At 43.2% G+C, this 18382-nt stretch overlaps 1 protein-coding gene across 1 annotated transcript; it reads right to left on the bottom strand.

Annotated features, from left to right (window-relative positions):
* Positions 1-332: 332 nt before the first annotated feature.
* Positions 333-18116, bottom strand: LOC120032596 (WW domain binding protein 1-like). The gene is made up of 4 exons (XM_038978748.1): positions 17929-18116; positions 5689-5791; positions 2913-3074; positions 333-2185 (listed from the first exon to the last, which is right to left on the bottom strand). The coding sequence occupies exons 1-4, from the start codon at positions 18013-18015 to the stop codon at positions 1362-1364; spliced, it is 1176 nt and encodes a 391-aa protein (XP_038834676.1). The 5' UTR covers positions 18016-18116; the 3' UTR covers positions 333-1361.
* Between the last annotated feature and the right edge of the window lie 266 nt (positions 18117-18382).

Here is an 18382-nt window from a genome sequence, read left to right as displayed (position 1 = left end):
GGAAATAGAGCCAGCGAGAAGAGCCCTGTGGCTTCAGGCTATTCGGTGTGGAAGAGTGAGAAATTGTGGGGACCCGGTGTCAAAGTAGGCTACACTTTAGTTACGTGTGTGGAAAATATGTTATCACAGGTCAGACATTTAACTTGTTTAGTACAGTCCGTTTGGAACTCCACTCACTACTTTATAGCTAGTCCGTTTGTTTGTGTTGGCTAGCTTAATGTTCTGGTTCAGGGCTCTCCAACCTTGTTCCTGGAGAGCTACCGTCCTGTAGGTTCACTCCAACCCTAATTAAGCACACCTGATTCTAAAAATGAACTGTTTATAAACTGAATCAGGTTAGTTACAACTGGGGTTTAGAGTGAAACCCTACAGGAGGGTAGCTCTCCAGGAACAGGGTTGGAGAGTCCTGTTCTGGTTGGTAGCTAGCTAGCACGCACTAACTCACTTGGTTAACATTAGTGCCGTCATAAAAACGAGGGAAGCGCCTACAACATTACATTTTTCTAAGTAGTGAGAACGCTCAGGAGCAGGCAGAGTTGAATAGTAATCTTTACACACGTTGTACTTTTCTTAAATGTATTTTTTGTAATTGACTAAAACAAGCAGACAAGAAAATAGGTTTTGGAAAAAGGTCAAGTTTTTGCTGTGAGCCAATGGGGTAACCAAAGTAACCATGGGTTGTTTTCCCCACAGGCAGGCAGGGCCACCACGTTCTATTTCATACCGACTGGGACTATCACATTACATAAGCACACATCGTCGCCATGACGATCCACACCGCACTGCTTGACAATGTTCCTGTACCGCTTCAGTGTATTTGTCCAGGATGTTCCTTCCTGTGAACAGACACAGGAAGTAGCTGCGATGATTTCCACTAGCTTGGTACACTGAGCATAGGAGTTGGCAAGACAGCACAAACTGATCTGGGACCAGGCTAGAGTTGCACCAGTGTGTATTTACACTATACTACAGTCGCACCAAACGTCAGGTCAGCATCCACTGACCAGACTATCAATCTCCTCCAGCTTGTATAAGTCTTAACACGGTCTCCTTTCGCCTCCTCTTGGTAAAGAAAGACAAAGGAGGACATTTATGCCGTTGGCAGTCTGTAGGCAGGTTGGTGATAGGCCAAACCTCTCCTTCTGTTTCCTTGTACATTGCAGTTAAGGCCACCATTACAGTATGCCAAAGGGGCTTTAGCTATGAACATCAGGCCTTTAAGTCCAGACTCTGGGATAAAATACAACTTCCTGCTCTTCACACACACACACATGATCTCAGACAGTCACACACACACTAAAGTCTTGACTCCCACTCCTGGTTCTCTCTCCCTCCTCGGTGAAGATGTGCTTTAGCTTAGCTCAGCCCTGGGGCTCTGTGCTGTTGCCATGGTGAGGGGGCCCCTCAAGCTCGTTGATAGTGTGGAGGAGCAGGCACACCGGGGGCTGGGTGGGTTGCGTCATGGCGGGTGGTGGCGGGGAGGTGGACCCTGTCGCCGACCCGCACTCCGACCTACTTTCGGGTCCATCCAGGGCTAGGGCCTGCTCCTCTTCCACTCCCGGAGCGGGGTGACCGCATCCGTCACAGAAGTCTCCTCCTTCCTGCTCCCCCATTAGGCTATCCTTCTCCCTCAGCTCCTTGCCCTCCTGGCTCCCAATACTGGTACTACCACCACGGTCACATACGCACACCTCGATACCCGAGTCACCCGTGAAACGGCGCCGCCGCCCAAGGGCCCCCCTATTATCTTTGTCCTCCTGGGCACCGCTCTCGGGCCCCCCTAGGTCCCCGAGAAACAGAGGCTCCTTGCAACTCTTCTCTGGGCTTCTAGGCTCCCCTGTAGAGGCCTCCTGGGGCCCTAGCCCTGGTCCACCATCCTGGGGCCCTAGCCCTGGTCCACCATCCTGGGGCTCCTGAGGCTTATTGTCTGCCTTGTGTCTGTTGTAGCCAATGGTGGGAGCCCCAATGCGGTGGGGCTCTTCCAGGATCGGCCTGGAGCAGAGGGTGTCGGACACTGGGGGGACCGGAGTGGTCTGGATGGTTGGGCAGTGTCCCAGTCCCAGGCCGTCCTGTGGGTCTGTGGGCAGGGGGCTGACTGTATGGAAGACACTGTAGGGAGGGGGAGGGGTGGGAGGGCGGTTCACCACCTCCTCGTAGTCAGGTAGGAGGGAATTTGGAAGAAACCCTGGAAGTGAAGAAGAGAGGGACACATAAAGGACAGTTAGGATTAACTGAAAATGATTGCAAGGAAACCATGTTGCAACGTTGGCATTGAACCAACAGCCGGTGGTTAAGGTTTCCTGCAATCTGGGGCATGAAACAGGGCTGTGTTTCATCCCACACCAAAACGAAACCGCAACTCCTAGTTCAAACAAAGGACTGGAGTTGAGTCAAGGTAGCGCTGCCAAGCAGTGACTAAACTCTCTGTTTGATGCAATAATTGCCATTGAGAAATATCCCCCTAGCTGAGAGGGATAACCACAAAAACTCACCCAAGGTGCAATGTTTGAGTAAGCTTCAGCACTGGGGAATAACAATGCAATGTAGTCAGACAGAAAGGCAGAAGGAGAGAACTACTGAGACTGAAGTTGAGTATGTATGAAGCTTTAGTGCTCTCGTGTTTCATTGCACCACGGTAATGATAGGACTGAAATAGAAGGGCATTGCGCAATAATGCCATGTTGTTGACTACTACCAGTATAACGCTGTGCATCTGTGCAGCTCCTCCTAAGCTGTATCACACCATGCCATGGTTAATACGGGAAGCACACCGTGCAATAACGCAATATGACGGTAACGACATCAATGATGGACTACCACCAGTCTGACGCTGTGTACAGAACACGGCGCTCTCTCGTGTTGTGGGTGTCGCGCCGTGCCACACGGGGTGCTCTGATAGGCGGGACTCTTACTGAAGTAGAACGGAAGGGAGGTGTAGTTGTGCGCTTCGCGGTAGGCGATGAGGTTGATCTCGTGCTGGCGCTGCTGCTGCTGCAGCCGGTGCTTGGTGCGCCGGTGGTGACACACGCAGCAGCAGCTCAGGATGAAGATGATGACCCACACCAGCCAGAACCCTGCCGGAGACAGAGACGCAGTAGAAAGACTGTGAAACATAGACATATGTTAATACGTGTTATTCATATCTCTATGGTGAAACTACTGTAAAAAAGTACTGCTGAACAGAAGGAGTGACATATTGTTTTTGAAAGCAACAGTGAGCTACAGTACATTACTACTGTAAACATCTAGTGCCTGTACAGTGAATGCCAGTAGTGACAAATTGCTAATGAATGTAATAGAGAGATATAGTGCATCACTACACAGTAACAACGTGGAGGCAGAGCCATAGATATTGGCCAACAACCCTCCAGGTTTGTTCTAAACGTTGTTCCATAACAAGGATGTAACTGCATTGGAACTTGGTTACCAACAGTGTACCATGGTGTCGATTGGTATTCTACATCCCAGTCTGAGTTCACAGTTCATGTGGTAGCTCATTCATCATGGCAACAAGAGATATGCAGAGGACCGAACTCCTGGGATGGGGGAGGAGGAGGAAGTGATATGCAGAGGACCTAACTCCTGGGATGGGGGAGGAGGAGGAAGTGATATGCAGAGGACCTAACTCCTGGGATGGGGGAGGAGGAGGAAGTGATATGCAGAGGACCTAACTCCTGGGATGGGGGAGGAGGAGGAAGTGATATGCAGAGGACCTAACTCCTGGGATGGGGGAGGAGGAGGAAGTGATATGCAGAGGACCTAACTCCTGGGATGGGGGAGGAGGAGGAAGTGATATGCAGAGGACCTAACTCCTGGGATGGGGGAGGAGGAGGAAGTGATATGCAGAGGACCTAACTCCTGGGATGGGGGAGGAGGAGGAAGTGATATGCAGAGGACCTAACTCCTGGGATGGGGGAGGAGGAGGAAGTGATATGCAGAGGACCTAACTCCTGGGATGGGGGAGGAGGAGGAAGTGATATGCAGAGGACCTAACTCCTGGGATGGGGGAGGAGGAGGAAGTGATATGCAGAGGACCTAACTCCTGGGATGGGGGAGGAGGAGGAAGTGATATGCAGAGGACCTAACTCCTGGGATGGGGAGGAGGAGGAAGTGATATGCAGAGGACCTAACTCCTGGGATGGGGGAGGAGGAGGAAGTGATATGCAGAGGACCTAACTCCTGGGATGGGGGAGGAGGAGGAGGAAGTGATATGCAGAGGACCTAACTCCTGGGATGGGGGAGGAGGAGGAGGAAGTGATATGCAGAGGACCTAACTCCTGGGATGGGGGAGGAGGAGGAAGTGATATGCAGAGGACCTAACTCCTGGGATGGGGGAGGAGGAGGAAGTGATATGCAGAGGACCTAACTCCTGGGATGGGGGAGGAGGAGGAAGTGATATGCAGAGGACCTAACTCCTGGGATGGGGGAGGAGGAGGAAGTGATATGCAGAGGACCTAACTCCTGGGATGGGGAGGAGGAGGAGGAAGTGATATGCAGAGGACCTAACTCCTGGGATGGGGAGGAGGAGGAGGAAGTGATATGCAGAGGACCTAACTCCTGGGATGGGGAGGAGGAGGAGGAAGTGATATGCAGAGGACCTAACTCCTGGGATGGGGGAGGAGGAGGAGGAAGTGATATGCAAAGGACCTAACTCCTGGGATGGGGGAGGAGGAGGAGGAAGTGATATGCAGAGGACCTAACTCCTGGGATGGGGGAGGAGGAGGAAGTGATATGCAGAGGACCTAACTCCTGGGATGGGGAGGAGGAGGAGGAAGTGATATGCAGAGGACCTAACTCCTGGGATGGGGGAGGAGGAGGAAGTGATATGCAGAGGACCTAACTCCTGGGATGGGGGAGGAGGAGGAAGTGATATGCAGAGGACCTAACTCCTGGGATGGGGGAGGAGGAGGAAGTGATATGCAAAGGACCTAATTCCTGTTCACGTGCAGTGGTGTAAAGTACTGAAGTATAAATACCCCAAAAACAACTTAAGTAGTACTTTAAAGTATCTGTACTTAACTTTTAAAAATGTTGACTTTTACTCCACTACACACCTTAAGAAAAAATACATTTTCCTTGACACCCAAAAGTACTTGTTACATTTCAAATGCTTAGCAGGACAGGAAAATGGTCCAATTCACACACTTATCAAGAGAACATCCCTACTGCCTCTGATCTGGCCGACTCACTAAACACAAATGCTTCATTTGTAAATGATGTCTGAGTGTTAGTGTGCCACTGGTTAACCGTAAATAAAAAAAACACAATTGTGCCGTCTGGTTTGCTTAATATAAGGAATGTGAAATGATTTATACTTTTACTTTGAAACGTAAGTATATTTTAGCAATAACATTTACTTTTCATACATAAGTATATTTAAAACCAAATACTTTGACTTTCACTCAAGTAGTATTTTACTGGGTGACTTCACTTTTACTTGAGTAATTTGCTATTAAGGTATCTTTACTTTTACTCAAGTATGACAATTGGGTACTTTCTCCACCACTGTTCACGTGTACAGGTGAATGTGAGGGTGCACTGCTGTATGACTAAAATGCAAATGTGTTTCAGAGAATGAGAGTGAAAGTGAGAGGTAGAGAGAGCATGTGTGTGGGTGTGTGTGATAGCGTAGAGAGAGCATGTGTGTGGGTGTGTGTGTGTGATAGCATAGAAAGAGAGAGTCCTTACACCAGAGTTCATAGTAGTAACTGCAGCACTGTGACTCCCCACAGCAGTGTCCTGATTTGCAGACGTAGCTCTGGTTGTTCAGCCCCTCACAGTGCAGTACGCTCTGGAAGACAAGAAGAGACAAGTCAATAACAGGAGAATAAAACCGGATATCCACCACCTGGGTCGTGTTCATTGAGTCAAAACGTAGCGAAACCTTTGCAATGGACAACGGAAATAAGCGTTTCATATTGGACAAGCCCAGGTAGTCTCTTGCCGTTTCAGTCTGTTTTCTTCCATCTGTTGCCTAGTGAATATGACCCAGCACCCACCACTCAAATACTGATGTTAATTTTTGTTAGTCATCATCTTAAAAGGTGCTACCCCTAGAATTTCTCAGAATTTCTTCCCTATGTGGAAGCTAGGTGTATTGCAACATCACTAGGCTGCATTCAAAACAAATCTCCTCCTCATCCCCTTTTCCTGTAACATGGCGGGGACTCGCGCTCGAGCCTTTAACTTTCAGTTTTGGTCCACCAGCTGCAAAAACTATACTGAAAAAAAAAAATATATATATATATATATATAAAAAATAAAAATAATAATCACATCATGCAAAAAGGTCAAAGATTTTACTGAGTTACAGTTCATATGAGGAAATCAGTCAATTAAAATAAAATTCATTAGGCCCTAATCTATGGATTTCACATGACTGGGAATACAGATATGCATCGGTTAGTCACAGATAACAAAAAAAAAAAGTAGGGACTGCATTAAAAAAAAAAGTCAGTATCTGCTGTGTGTGACCACCATTTGCCTCATGCAGTGTGACATCTCCTTCACAGAGTTGACCAGGCTGTTGACTGTGGCCTGTGGAATGTTGTCCCACTCTTCTTCAATGGCTGTGTGACGTTGATGCATATTGGCGGGAACTGGAACAAGCTGTCGTACACGTTGATCCAGAGCATCCCAAACATGCTCAAAGGGTGACATGTCTGGTGAATATGCAGGCCATGGAAGAACTACGACATTGTCAGCTTCCAGGAATTGTGTACAGATCCTTGCCACATGGGGCCGTGCATTATCATGCTGAAACATGTGGTGATGGCAGCAGATGAATGGCAATGGGCCTCAGGATCTCGTCACGGTATCTGTGTGCTATTAAATTGCCATCGATGAAATGCAAGTGTTGGTTGTCCGTAGCTTATGCCTGCCCATACCATAACCCCACCATGGGGAACTCTGTTCACAACGTTGACATCAGAAAACCATTTGCCCACACAACACTATATCTGCAGTTGTGAGGCTAGTTGGACATACTGCCTAATTCTCTAAAACAACATCGGAGGTGACTTCTGGTAGAGAAAATAACATTAAATTATTTGGCAACAGCTATGGTGGACATGCCTGCAGTCAGCATGCCACTTGCACACTCCCTCAAAACTTGAGACATCTGTGGCATTGTGTTGTGTGACAAAACTGCACATTTTAGAGTGGCGTTTTATTGTCCCCAGCACAAGGTGCACCTGTGTAATGATCATGCTGTTTAATCAGCTTCTTGATATGCCGCACCTGTCAGGTGGATGGATTATCTTGTTAAAGGAGAAACGCTCACTAACAGGGATGTAAACAACTTTGTGCACAAAATGTTAGAGAAATAAGCTTTTTGTGTGTAAGGAACATTTCTGGGATGTTTAATATCAACTCATGAAACATGGGATTAACACTTTACATATCGAGTTCATATTTGTCTTCAGTGTATATATTTTGTTGTTGAAAATATATTTCAAAGCGATTTAGATTGTACATTCCCTACACTTTTCAGTGCTTGTTTTCACAAACTGAAATAGAGAGAACAGTGTAGAATTTTAGCAACCAGGAAAAGAGTGATTTCTACATTGGCCACTTGACTCCATTTCCACTAAATAACACAGCCACAAAGTCAAAACAGCTTTCCTATTTTGACAATCGATGTCGCTCCGCGGGAGAAATCAACGGGTGAATATCACAGCTAATCACAACACTGGCGGGTAAGTAATACTGTGAAACACTATCATTCCACTATTACTGCACACACACATATATATATGGACATCTTCTGAAATTACAATGCAAAAATAAATCCTGTGTGTAGCACCTTCAACTCCTGATAGCATTATGGAACATTGACTGAAACATCAACTATAAAATCACAACATAAAGCAGTTGAACAATTCCATGTAAATATTCTACAAATGTTTATCTCTACAGAAATTGCTCTGGGGATTAGACCTAGGTCACCTGAGTACTACACTCTCACAGATACTGTATGGGACCTGAATAACAAATACATTTATTCATCAAACTGAATAAAAACTAGTTAGTATAGCCTATAGACTATATCAAGACGTTCAGACAGTTAATAGGCTAGTGATCACTCATATTTGCATGTTGCCCTCTAGGGTTTAGGCAAGGTCACTTTATCAGCACTCACAGATACTGTACCTGACCAGAATAAATAAATGTCTTTTTTTTTTATACAAAAAAATAGATCAATAACTGATTACTCGTGTTCAATGTAGCCTATAGGGTCTGGAAGAACTAGGTCCAGACATAAGTGGTAGTATTGAACCTCTCAATCATCCCTCTTATACATGGGTGCTAAGCTGCTAGAATGTCCACGGCTCAGATTTCCTCATCACTCATTACTTGGATTATAACGTGGAACACCTGGACACGCACCACAAGATGTAGACTGGGGTGGCGCTAGTAGCCTCAGCCTCATACTACATTCAATACAACAGAGTGGACAGACAGAGATGGCCCACCCTGGAACAAACACACCAAGTAAGTCTAGTCAAGAGAAACACAATGTACAGACAGACACAAGCTGCTTCTGTTTGCGTAGATGACAGCCTAAATGTGCCTCCAGTCAAACAAGAACTAGCCTGTTAGCCTATATCAGAAGCTTTGAACCTGATAGATCAAAGACACACTTAAAATCAGTGTCAATACACATGTTATCCTTCAAATCAGTTCCAAGGGGACAGCAGGAATAGCCATTGATAAAGAATTAACTAAAAACCAGAAACCAGACAAGGAAGACAGCCAAGGAAGCCTCTAATCAAAAACTGCTTAAAATTGATTTATCAGGCAACCCCTACCAGGCTACACATTATCTTCAAGATTAGATTATGGATTAAATCCTGAGGAGAAATGTTAGCCAAGGTTTTCTATACCCGTTTCCTTTCTAGCTGGAGAGGCATAGCTGTCCAAAATTCCTAAATCCCAAGGAACGCAAGTCCTTTCAACTCAAGGGTCGTTATCCTTCCAGTCCACAGATGAAAAAAGTGAAAGAGCACACACACACCAAGCAAAATAGGGGACAAGGATTGCTCTAAGGAAATGTCCAAGCGGCAGTGGAGTGTGAGCTGCCAGCCAGAGTAGAGGACTGCCTAGTAATGAAGAGCGGAGCACCCTCTGTATTCAAAACGGCAGGCGGAGTGTGTGTCCCCAAGTGAGGACAGTTATAACACAGGAATAGTGAAACCCAGCCACAGATCAACTTCACACACACACACACACACACACACACAGCCTATGCGTTTCCACTAGGCAAGCCTGGAACATTTCTGCAGTGTATCTTTTTAACAACCTCCCACAAATAGTTTACACCATACAACTACATTGTATGACATGGCATAAACCCATCACAAAAAAACTGCAGAGACACTAGGCTACTGTTTGGTTTGGAGGCATTTCCAGTTCTAAAATAACTTGCACTGAGGAGATTACACAATAGTCTCAGGTCAGAGACCTTTGGCTTTAGAGGAGATCAAGAACTCCCTGGCTCCCAGCCTCGGGGCTGTTGTCGAGAACCAAAGTGCAAAGATATAACCCTTAGGCCTATGACCTATACTGTATGATGTGATGTTTTTGTTAATTGTTGTTGTATTTGTGCTAGGATGTTGGATCCAGTCAGCACGATAGGCTAGGCCTCGAAACAAAAACTAAAGCCAAATCCATGTAAGAATACTATTTGGACAACAAATTGCCTAAGCCTAGGTTAAGTGATGAAAAAGCCTAGGTTAACTTCTTATGGCTGGGGGGCAGTATTGAGTAGCTTGGATGAATAAGGTGCCCAGAGTAAACTGCCTGCTACTCAGGCCCAGAAGCCAAGATATGCATATTATTAGTAGATTTGGATAGAAAACACTCTGAAGTTTCTAAAACTGTTTGAATGATGTGTGTGAGTGTAACAGAACTCATATGGCAGGCAAAAACCTGAGAAAAAAATCAAACCAGGAAGTGGGAAATCTGAGGTTTGTAGGTTTTCAAGTCTTTGCCTATCCAATATACAGTGTAAAATTTGGTCCGATTGCACTTCCTAAGGCTTCCACTAGATGTCAACCGTCTTTAGAACCTTGTTTCAGGCTTCTACTGTGAAGGGGGCGCGAATAAGAGCTGTTTGAGTCAGGTGTCTGGCAGAATGCCATGAGCTAAGTCAGGCGAGCGCCCGTGAGAGCGAGCTCTGTTCCTTTCCATTTCTAAAGACAAAGGAATTGTCCAGTTGAAACATTATTGAAGATTTATGTTAAAACATCCTAAAGATTGACTCTATACATCGTTTGACATGTTTCTACGAACTGTAATATAACTTTTTTGACTTTGTCTGGACTAAGTGCCTGCGCCTCTTGAATTTGGATTTGTGAACTAAACGCTCGAACTTAAAAGGAGGTATTTGGACATAAATTATGGACTTTATCAAACAAAACAAACATTTGTGGAACTGGGATTCCTGGGAGTGCATTCCGATGAAGATCATCAAAGGTAAATGAATATTTATAATGCTTTTTCTGACTTCTGTTGACTCCACAACATGGCGGGTATCTGTATGGCTTGTTTTGGTGCCGGAGCGCTGTACTCAGATTATTGCATGGTGTGCTTTTTCCGTAAAGCTTTTTTAAAATCTGACACAGCGGTTGCATTAAGGAGAAGTATATCTTAAATTCCACGTATAACACTTGTATTTTCATCAACATTTGTGATGAGTATTTCTGTAAATTGATGTTGCTCTCGGCAAAATCACCAGATGTTTTGGAAGCCAAACATTACTGAACGTAATGCGCCAATGTAAACTGACATTTTTGGATATAAATATTAACTTTATCGAACAAAACATACATGTATTGTGTAACATGAAGTCCTATGAGTGTCATCTGATGAAGATCAAAGGTTAGTGATTAATTTTCTCTCTATTTCTGCTTTTTGTGACTCCTCTCTTTGGCTGGAAAAATGGCTGTGTTTTTCTGTGACTTGGCGCTGACCTAACATAATCGCATGGTATGCTTTCGTCGTTTGAAATCGGACACTGTGGTGGGATTAACAACAAGTTTATCTTTAAAATGGTGTATAATACTTGTATGTTTGAGGAATTTTAATTATGAGATTTCTGTTTGAATTTGGTACCCTGCACTTTCACTGGCTGTTGTCAAATTGATCCCGTTAACGGGATTTCAGCCGTAAGAAGTTTAAGAGATGAAAAAGCCTAGGTTAAGAGATGAAGAGTTATGTTTTTTTGGGCGTCTGAATTTTCTATCGCCTAGGAGACGTATCAGACAAGACATTGAGACATTGACCCAACAAAGAATCTCGACAGACAAGATTCCTCAGTCTCTCAGCCTTCGACAATAGGCTGCTGCAGGATGGAACAACCGTCCCTTCTCGTACTACAGTAGAAGATTAGGGACGGGTGGATTGTGTTACTAACTCTGCCAGAGCCTACAGGCATAATAGAGATTAATTAAACGTAAAATCGACCATAATGAGAAGGTGCTGAAACAACCAGACATACAAGAACAGTCCGGTGTCACTGCTCGACTATCAGATTTTTTTTTAAATATCTTGGACAGCTGCTAAAAAGTGGCTAAGTGGATTCTTGACCGTGTGCATATGATATAGCATTTGATCTGGCATGAATATGCACAAAGTCTGCAATACTGACAGACTATTGATGCTGTATACTAGTGTCTAAGCTAAATTATTTATGGAGGATCTCTTCCTTTGCATGCAAAGAAACATGTTAGTTTCAAATTCTTAGTCGGGCCCATCGCTAAACACTACAAAATGTCTTGAATGAAAAAGAAAACCCAACTGCGTCTTTCTTAGGCCTGCAATAGAAACATGGATTGCTCACGTAAGCTACATGACAGGCAAAGAAGACTCAACCAGCAAAGCATTCTTTTGCACTCTGACATATTGCATACAGGGTACGCTACTGCGACCATAACAATTGGAGATGTTTTTTTTTTTACCTGGTAACATTAGTATTAGGTTCACTATTAGCTTTTTTTTTATTATCATGATTTATTCAAACAGTAATGTGCAATTGACCAAAAATATAACAACTTTCTGAAGAGGCAACAATGGCACGGGAATGCCCCAGTCTGTGTCAGGGCTTGACATACATGGGAGGTTTAGGAAACCCTCGTCAGTGGCTTGCTTGGGCCAGTGATAATTTTTTTATAATGCTATTTTAATCTAGGCTATGTAATTGATCTATATATTTTTTTTTAAAGATGGATTTCCGAAGCTGTTTGTTCGATATGTTGATTATTCACCACACACACGCTACACACACATACAGTCCATAGATAATCTGTCGGGCAGAGAGCTTGCGGAGCTCAAATTGCTGACCGTTGCGTGGAGCCAAGACCGACAGCGGTAGGGGTAGGAAAGCAGTAAGAAAGATGTTACAAGTTATGATATCTACCAGTAAATGCTAAGGCAAGAATGAGTATGCAAACCAGGCATTTAAAAATGTCAAAGTCTTGGTTGAATATTTGCAATGTGCAATTCAGTCACCATGGAATAGTCTGCCTTTAAAAATCAGACATTTCCTCTAGAGCAAGGCTCTCCAACCCTGTTCCTGGAGAGCTACCTTCCTGTATGTTTTCGCTCCAATTCCAGGTAACTCACCGGATTCAGTTAACAACCAGCTAATTATTCCAATCAAGTGCACTGGATTAGGGTTGGAGCAAAAATCTATAGTAGCTCTCCAGGAACAGAGTTGGAGGGCCCTACGTCTATGCTCTTTGGTCCTTGAAAAGTCATTGAAGTTATGGTAGTTGATTTAAGCCAGACTTCATTAGCGTGTGTCGGGAACATGTCTATTTAGTCAGGCAAAACCCACATTATTTTGACATATTTTAGACGGTCAAAATAATCCAAATGTCAATGCATAAGGCCTTTAAATAAATTCATTATTTTTAAAAGTGGTAATGCACACTTTTTTGCATAGATTTTTTTCTATACGCTATTACAACAATTAAATATCAAATGTAGGTCCTTCACATTTCTTATTTAAAGATGCACTACGTAGAAATCACTCTGGCATGTCCTGGTTGCTAACATTCTAATAGTTCACCTAAATTCAGTTTATGTGACAGAAGTATAGCATAGAGAATCATTGTACAATCTAAACCATTACGAAACATATTTTCCATAACCAAAAACACTGTATTTTCAGCTGTTTCAAGCTGGTGTACAAAACTGAAAGTAAAAGACGCCAGAGCAAAACTTAAAACGGGAAGCAAAGGAATAGCGCACATAGAACCAATCTACTGCTTCTTAGACTTGCTTTCAATGAGGGATCTTTAACTCATATTTCTATGCGAATTTGGTCTGGTCGCTCAAAAAGTTACAAATTGCAGATTTAAGTGCTTGGAAAAAGTCCTTGAATTTGTCTGTATGAACCCTGTATAGGCTACTTGATCAGGCTGCAAATGAATGATAAAATCAGCTTAACATTCGATTTCCTGTCAGATCTTGACCCGTGTCGGTACTTCTCTAATTTGGGTCAGTAGCTTTCAGTTGGCATTGGCCCGGTGTGCCACTGGCAAATTTACCTGAATGTCGAGCCCTGCTGTGTGTGGTACGTGTAGGACCTATATGTCGACCACTTTATGTAGTGGTCTGGCTGGCTGGTGAGCACCTGAATTAAAAGGGTAACTACACAAAAATCAAAATTTCACAAATTCTATCGACAATGGTCCGCAAATATGTTTTAAGAATTGTTGTGGATTTTAAACATCAAATGCATATTTTTGCCGTGATATCGTTTTGGTAATTATCAAGTATCGTTTTTCCAAATTCTGCCCTCTAGATGATTTCACACTATACATGCCACTTTGAAATCTGCAATGAATACATTTAGCATTTTATTTTAAGTCTCTTTTCTGTAACAGTAAATCTAATAAAACCAATATTTAAAAATGCTAAATTACTTATTGAATCTATAAAACAAAAAACATTCAATTGTCTTCGGTCAATTCCAATTCCAATGACATCAAAGAACAAGGGCATGCTAATTTAAAAAGATGACTAGTCATTTTTAGCCTGGTTCTGTACAGAACGCAGTCATTATGGGACATCGGCCAGGTCATTGTCCATTATCTTTTTTTTCTTAGGAGTTTATTATCTTTTTTTTTTATAAAAAATTTGGTGTGACTAAATCGTGTGCTGGTGCCACCAACTGAAAAAGGTGGTAGCTGGAAAAAGTTAGTGTAGAACCCTGCATAGTTCACTTCCTATTTTGCAGATTCAATACTGACACAGAGCTGACTTGCAAGGGGAATGTACAGCAACAGTGTTCTAGAAGAGATATGTTCTGAAGAAAGTTCAAGGTTGGACAGTTAGTGCTGAACAGAACAGTGGTGACAACAAAAACAACATTCTCGACCACCACACACATTCAGCACTACTTTTCAAAGGGAAAAGAGGACGTGCTCAGGGAACAAGCCTATTTGTGGTTAATGGTTGGCCAACAATACTCCCACGTGAAGAGTAAGCACCTTGCAAGAGATCTGAAGTCCTGTCTTTGCAGACAGATTAGGCTACACGTCTAAGCTGTAGCACAGGGGGCTAATGTAGTCTTGAAATGCAATGTACGGACAACCTGGGTTTGATACCTGGTCAGTTAGCCTCGGCCTACACAGTTTGGGAGTTTGAAAAATTAGGGTGACTGATGTAGGCCTAGGCCAAAACCAAGTAGGACAATGCAATCAATGTATTGTCACTCAATATTTTTCTCAAACAGAACTTGACAAATCCAGAGGTTAAACAAGACATTGGGATTAACATTGGCTCCTCCACTCAGCAACTGGTGACCATATTCAGTCACCCAGAACTAAGGCAAGATGCCAGATACAAAGTGAAAGTCTCAATGATGTAGCAGCAAACAGGGAGAACGTTCAGATATCTGCGAGGGGTTGTAGCCCCCTTCCTAGAAATCAAGAAAAGCATTGTTAAATGAACTTTAGACTTGTGGGTGATTCCTCACAAAACAGGACCATGATTTTTTTGATTTTCACAAAATGTTATCCATAGAAGGGTCCTTTAGAGGAACGATAGTTGACATAGATGACTATACAAAACAGTAAGAACACTTTCCATGACCAACTGACCAGGTGAATCCAGGTGAAAGCTATGATCTCTTATTGATGCCACTTGTTAAATCTACTTCAAATCAGTGTAGATAAAAATGGGAGGAGACTGGTTGAAGGACTTTTAAGCCTGGAGACATGGATTGTGTTTGTGTGTCATTCAGATGATGAATGGGCAAGACAAAAGATTTAATTGCCTTTGAACAGGGAGTGGTAATAGGTGTCAGGCGCACCGGTTTGTGTCAAGAACTGCAACACTGCTGGGTTTTTTCCCTCACTCAACAGTTTCCTGTGTGTATCAAGAAGGACATCCAGCCAACTTGACAACTGTGGGAAGTATTGGAGTCAACATGGGCCAGCATCCCTGTGGAATGCTTTTGACACCTTGTAGATACCATGCCCAGACAAACTGAGGCTGTTCTGAGGGAAAAGGAGGGGGGGGGGGGGGGGGGGGGGCAACTCAATATTAGGAAGGTGTTATTCATATTTTGTACAATCTGTGTATATTTGACATTTTTATCTTAAAGCATAATTGAGAAATAATGAATAGAAGTTGGAACATGTGACATTTTGGCATTACCCAGGCCTTCTTTAAGACTCCATAATGCTTATTCTGCACTACAAAAGAAAAATTGGTGTCAAAGCTTTGCAGCCTGCTCTGTAATATGAGTGGTACTTTAATTAAAAATGTCACATATGAATATTGAAAAATATAAACATGAATATTTAATATTTTGGGGGTCGAATGCCAGTTGTGTGAATTATCCAAAAGGAGTGCTGTGATTGGCTTCTATATCAACTTCTTTGTAGAAAATGGGCCACAACTTAAATATCTTTACTTGTAATAATTATCTGAACCTTTTGCAGGGATATCTGTCATTATCGAATGATAAAATGCATACAATGCTCAATGAGGGGGGACTTTGTGTGTCATGACATGGACTGAATTTAAGCCAGGTTCAAAACAACTGGTTACTCTAAAATGTCCAACTTCAGTGTGTTCAAGTCTAATGGGAACAACAACAAAAAAAGAGCTCCAACTGGGGAAAATGTTTTTGAATGGTCATCCAACTTGGCATCTTTCTAGAGCTCCGACTTTCCGACCTGAAGATCACTGACGTCATGATTTGACGTCGTTTTCCCCCAGCATTTCCAGTTGTCTTGAAAGCACGACAAGAGCAGGTTAGCGTTTTTCGATATGAATCTTGTTCTGGAGGCAGCTCTGCAGAGTGGTAACTAGCTGACGCAGCCACAAAGTCATACACAACTTTGTTTTCATGAATTAAAAAAAAAATTGACTTTGCAGATGGCCCATCTAGCGGAAATAGCTCAGTTCTGCCTCATCCCAATAAACGTCAACCTGCGAATTAAGACCAGCGATAGCTAATCTGTTTCACTGATAACCTCTTGTATTAATGACTACCGGGACATGAACGATGATGAATCCCCATCAACAACTTCAGTGTATTCCATAACAAAGTGAATTACAGTACAGACAGGTTGGTTGTTTAGCAACAAAATCGATGCGTGCGCAACTATGGGGGCATGTTTATTGGAAAATAAATGCATTTGCACAATGAGCACTTGTCTCAAATACATCGTTACAGTTGTTGGTTAGCTAGCAAGCATTTTTTTGTACATATTAGCATTGACATGAAATCAGTCAAAACACCTGAAAACGAGACACGATATAAAGAACAAGATAACACTAGCTGAAACGAGACACCCACGATTCCCTTCATTGCGGCTTCTTGTGATTGGGTGGATTCGATTATGCTAAGCGGGGCACCGGTCTATGGCCGGTGACGTGAACGGGCAAAACGGTGATTGAAGAGCTCCTTTCTCAAATGGAATAGTAAGCTGCGCTGTTCGGTCATGGGAATCGTCCAGAAACATACACCTCTTTTCCAGAAAATAAATTTCTCAACTTTAAAACTAGTTTTCATTGGGAAAGCAGATATGTTTCTATCAAAAGCGAACACTTTCGCATGTTAAAACGCAATCTCACCACGTGCTTAATTACAGCGTTTATTTGAGCCGACTTCACAGTGAGCTTTGACTGGAGCACCTGGCTCATGCTCGGGAGGCAGCCCGGTTCTAAAACCAATACAATCAACTTTCACATTGTGTAAAACACGCCTACCCGTGCCAGATTAACCGAATCTCCTCATTGTTACTAGCTAGCTGGCTGTTCAGAATCATAACGCACAGATTCCGGTCACATCGATGCACGCGCATCATTTTCGTTACAACAGCCAATCCGTTTATAAACAGCACTTACACATACAGTTTCAATGCAAATATATAACAAAACATCAAGTAATAATTGTTTTTAAATAGACAGCTACTGACTTGTTGGCTAGTAGAATGATAATGCTGTGCTAGTACGTGGCGAGATATTTGATAACTGTCAACCATTTAATTAGACAGCTGTCAATGGGTGCGGCTAGAAAAGTTTGCTTAACACTAAGGTCATTAAGGTTAGTGACTAACAGTAGCCATGTAGCTAACGTTGGTTACTAAAGCAGCACATACTTTGTCGATTTCCGTCAACGCTAGCTAGCAATATGGCTAAGTGCCTGTGATGCCAACTAAATAGCTGACTGAACAACTAGTTAGCTAGCAAGATAGCTAAAGCTAGCTACAGCGGTCGAATTTAGAAGTTATACCCAATAGAGACTAGTTAGCCAGCAAACTTGTAGGAAAACAGATGGCCAAATTAATAACTAGCTACCCAACAAAGTAGCTAGCCGTATATGCAACTTTACTAGCTACCCAAATAAACAACTTGCACGACCCGAACCAAAAACAAATCCTGGCAGATGAGTACAAATCTTACCTCGTCTAATGTCGCGTCGGAGGGGCTGACAGCGACAACGTGCAAAAACAATCCCATTTTAAGACCCACACCTAAAATCTCGTTCATTCCTCCGACCGGACCCGCGTAAAAACATAAGCGTAGACGTTTGTTGTTCACTTCACAAATCTTAGCGAAATGTCAAACTAGTTTACGGCTCTACCAGACGCACTGAAAGACCACGCATGCGCTGCCTCCTAGCTACTGCGTAATTTGATATTTCAAGGAGGCACATTGGGCGAATTCGATTAATCTGGCCCGGGGTACACCGAGCGTAGAATTTGAATACTAGAATGGTTTGAACCTTCTTGTGATGGTCCAAAGATCAGCCATGTTGGTCAGGGAGTTCGGGAGTTGTTCAACCATGGTTTGGTTTGCCAGTGCTGTGATAAGATAGTGTGTAAAACAATGAATGTGAAGAATTTATCTGCACTGT

Source organism: Salvelinus namaycush, chromosome 39 (assembly GCF_016432855.1).
Source record: "Salvelinus namaycush isolate Seneca chromosome 39, SaNama_1.0, whole genome shotgun sequence".
Lineage (NCBI taxonomy): Eukaryota > Metazoa > Chordata > Actinopteri > Salmoniformes > Salmonidae > Salvelinus > Salvelinus namaycush.
Note: the sequence above shows the minus strand (reverse complement) of the source record. Positions and strands in the feature narration are given on the sequence as shown.

Excerpts from the sequence above, each read along its gene's own strand:
- LOC120032596 (XM_038978748.1), bottom strand. The coding sequence starts at position 18,015 with ATGAACGAGATTTTAGGTGTGGGTCTTAAAATGGGATTGTTTTTGCAC. Across the intron at positions 5,792-17,928 it reads CCGACGCGACATTAGACGAG|AGCGTACTGCACTGTGAGGG; the intron begins GTAAGATTTGTA and ends CTTGTCTTCCAG. Across the intron at positions 3,075-5,688 it reads TTACTACTATGAACTCTGGT|GGTTCTGGCTGGTGTGGGTC; the intron begins GTAAGGACTCTC and ends TGTCTCCGGCAG.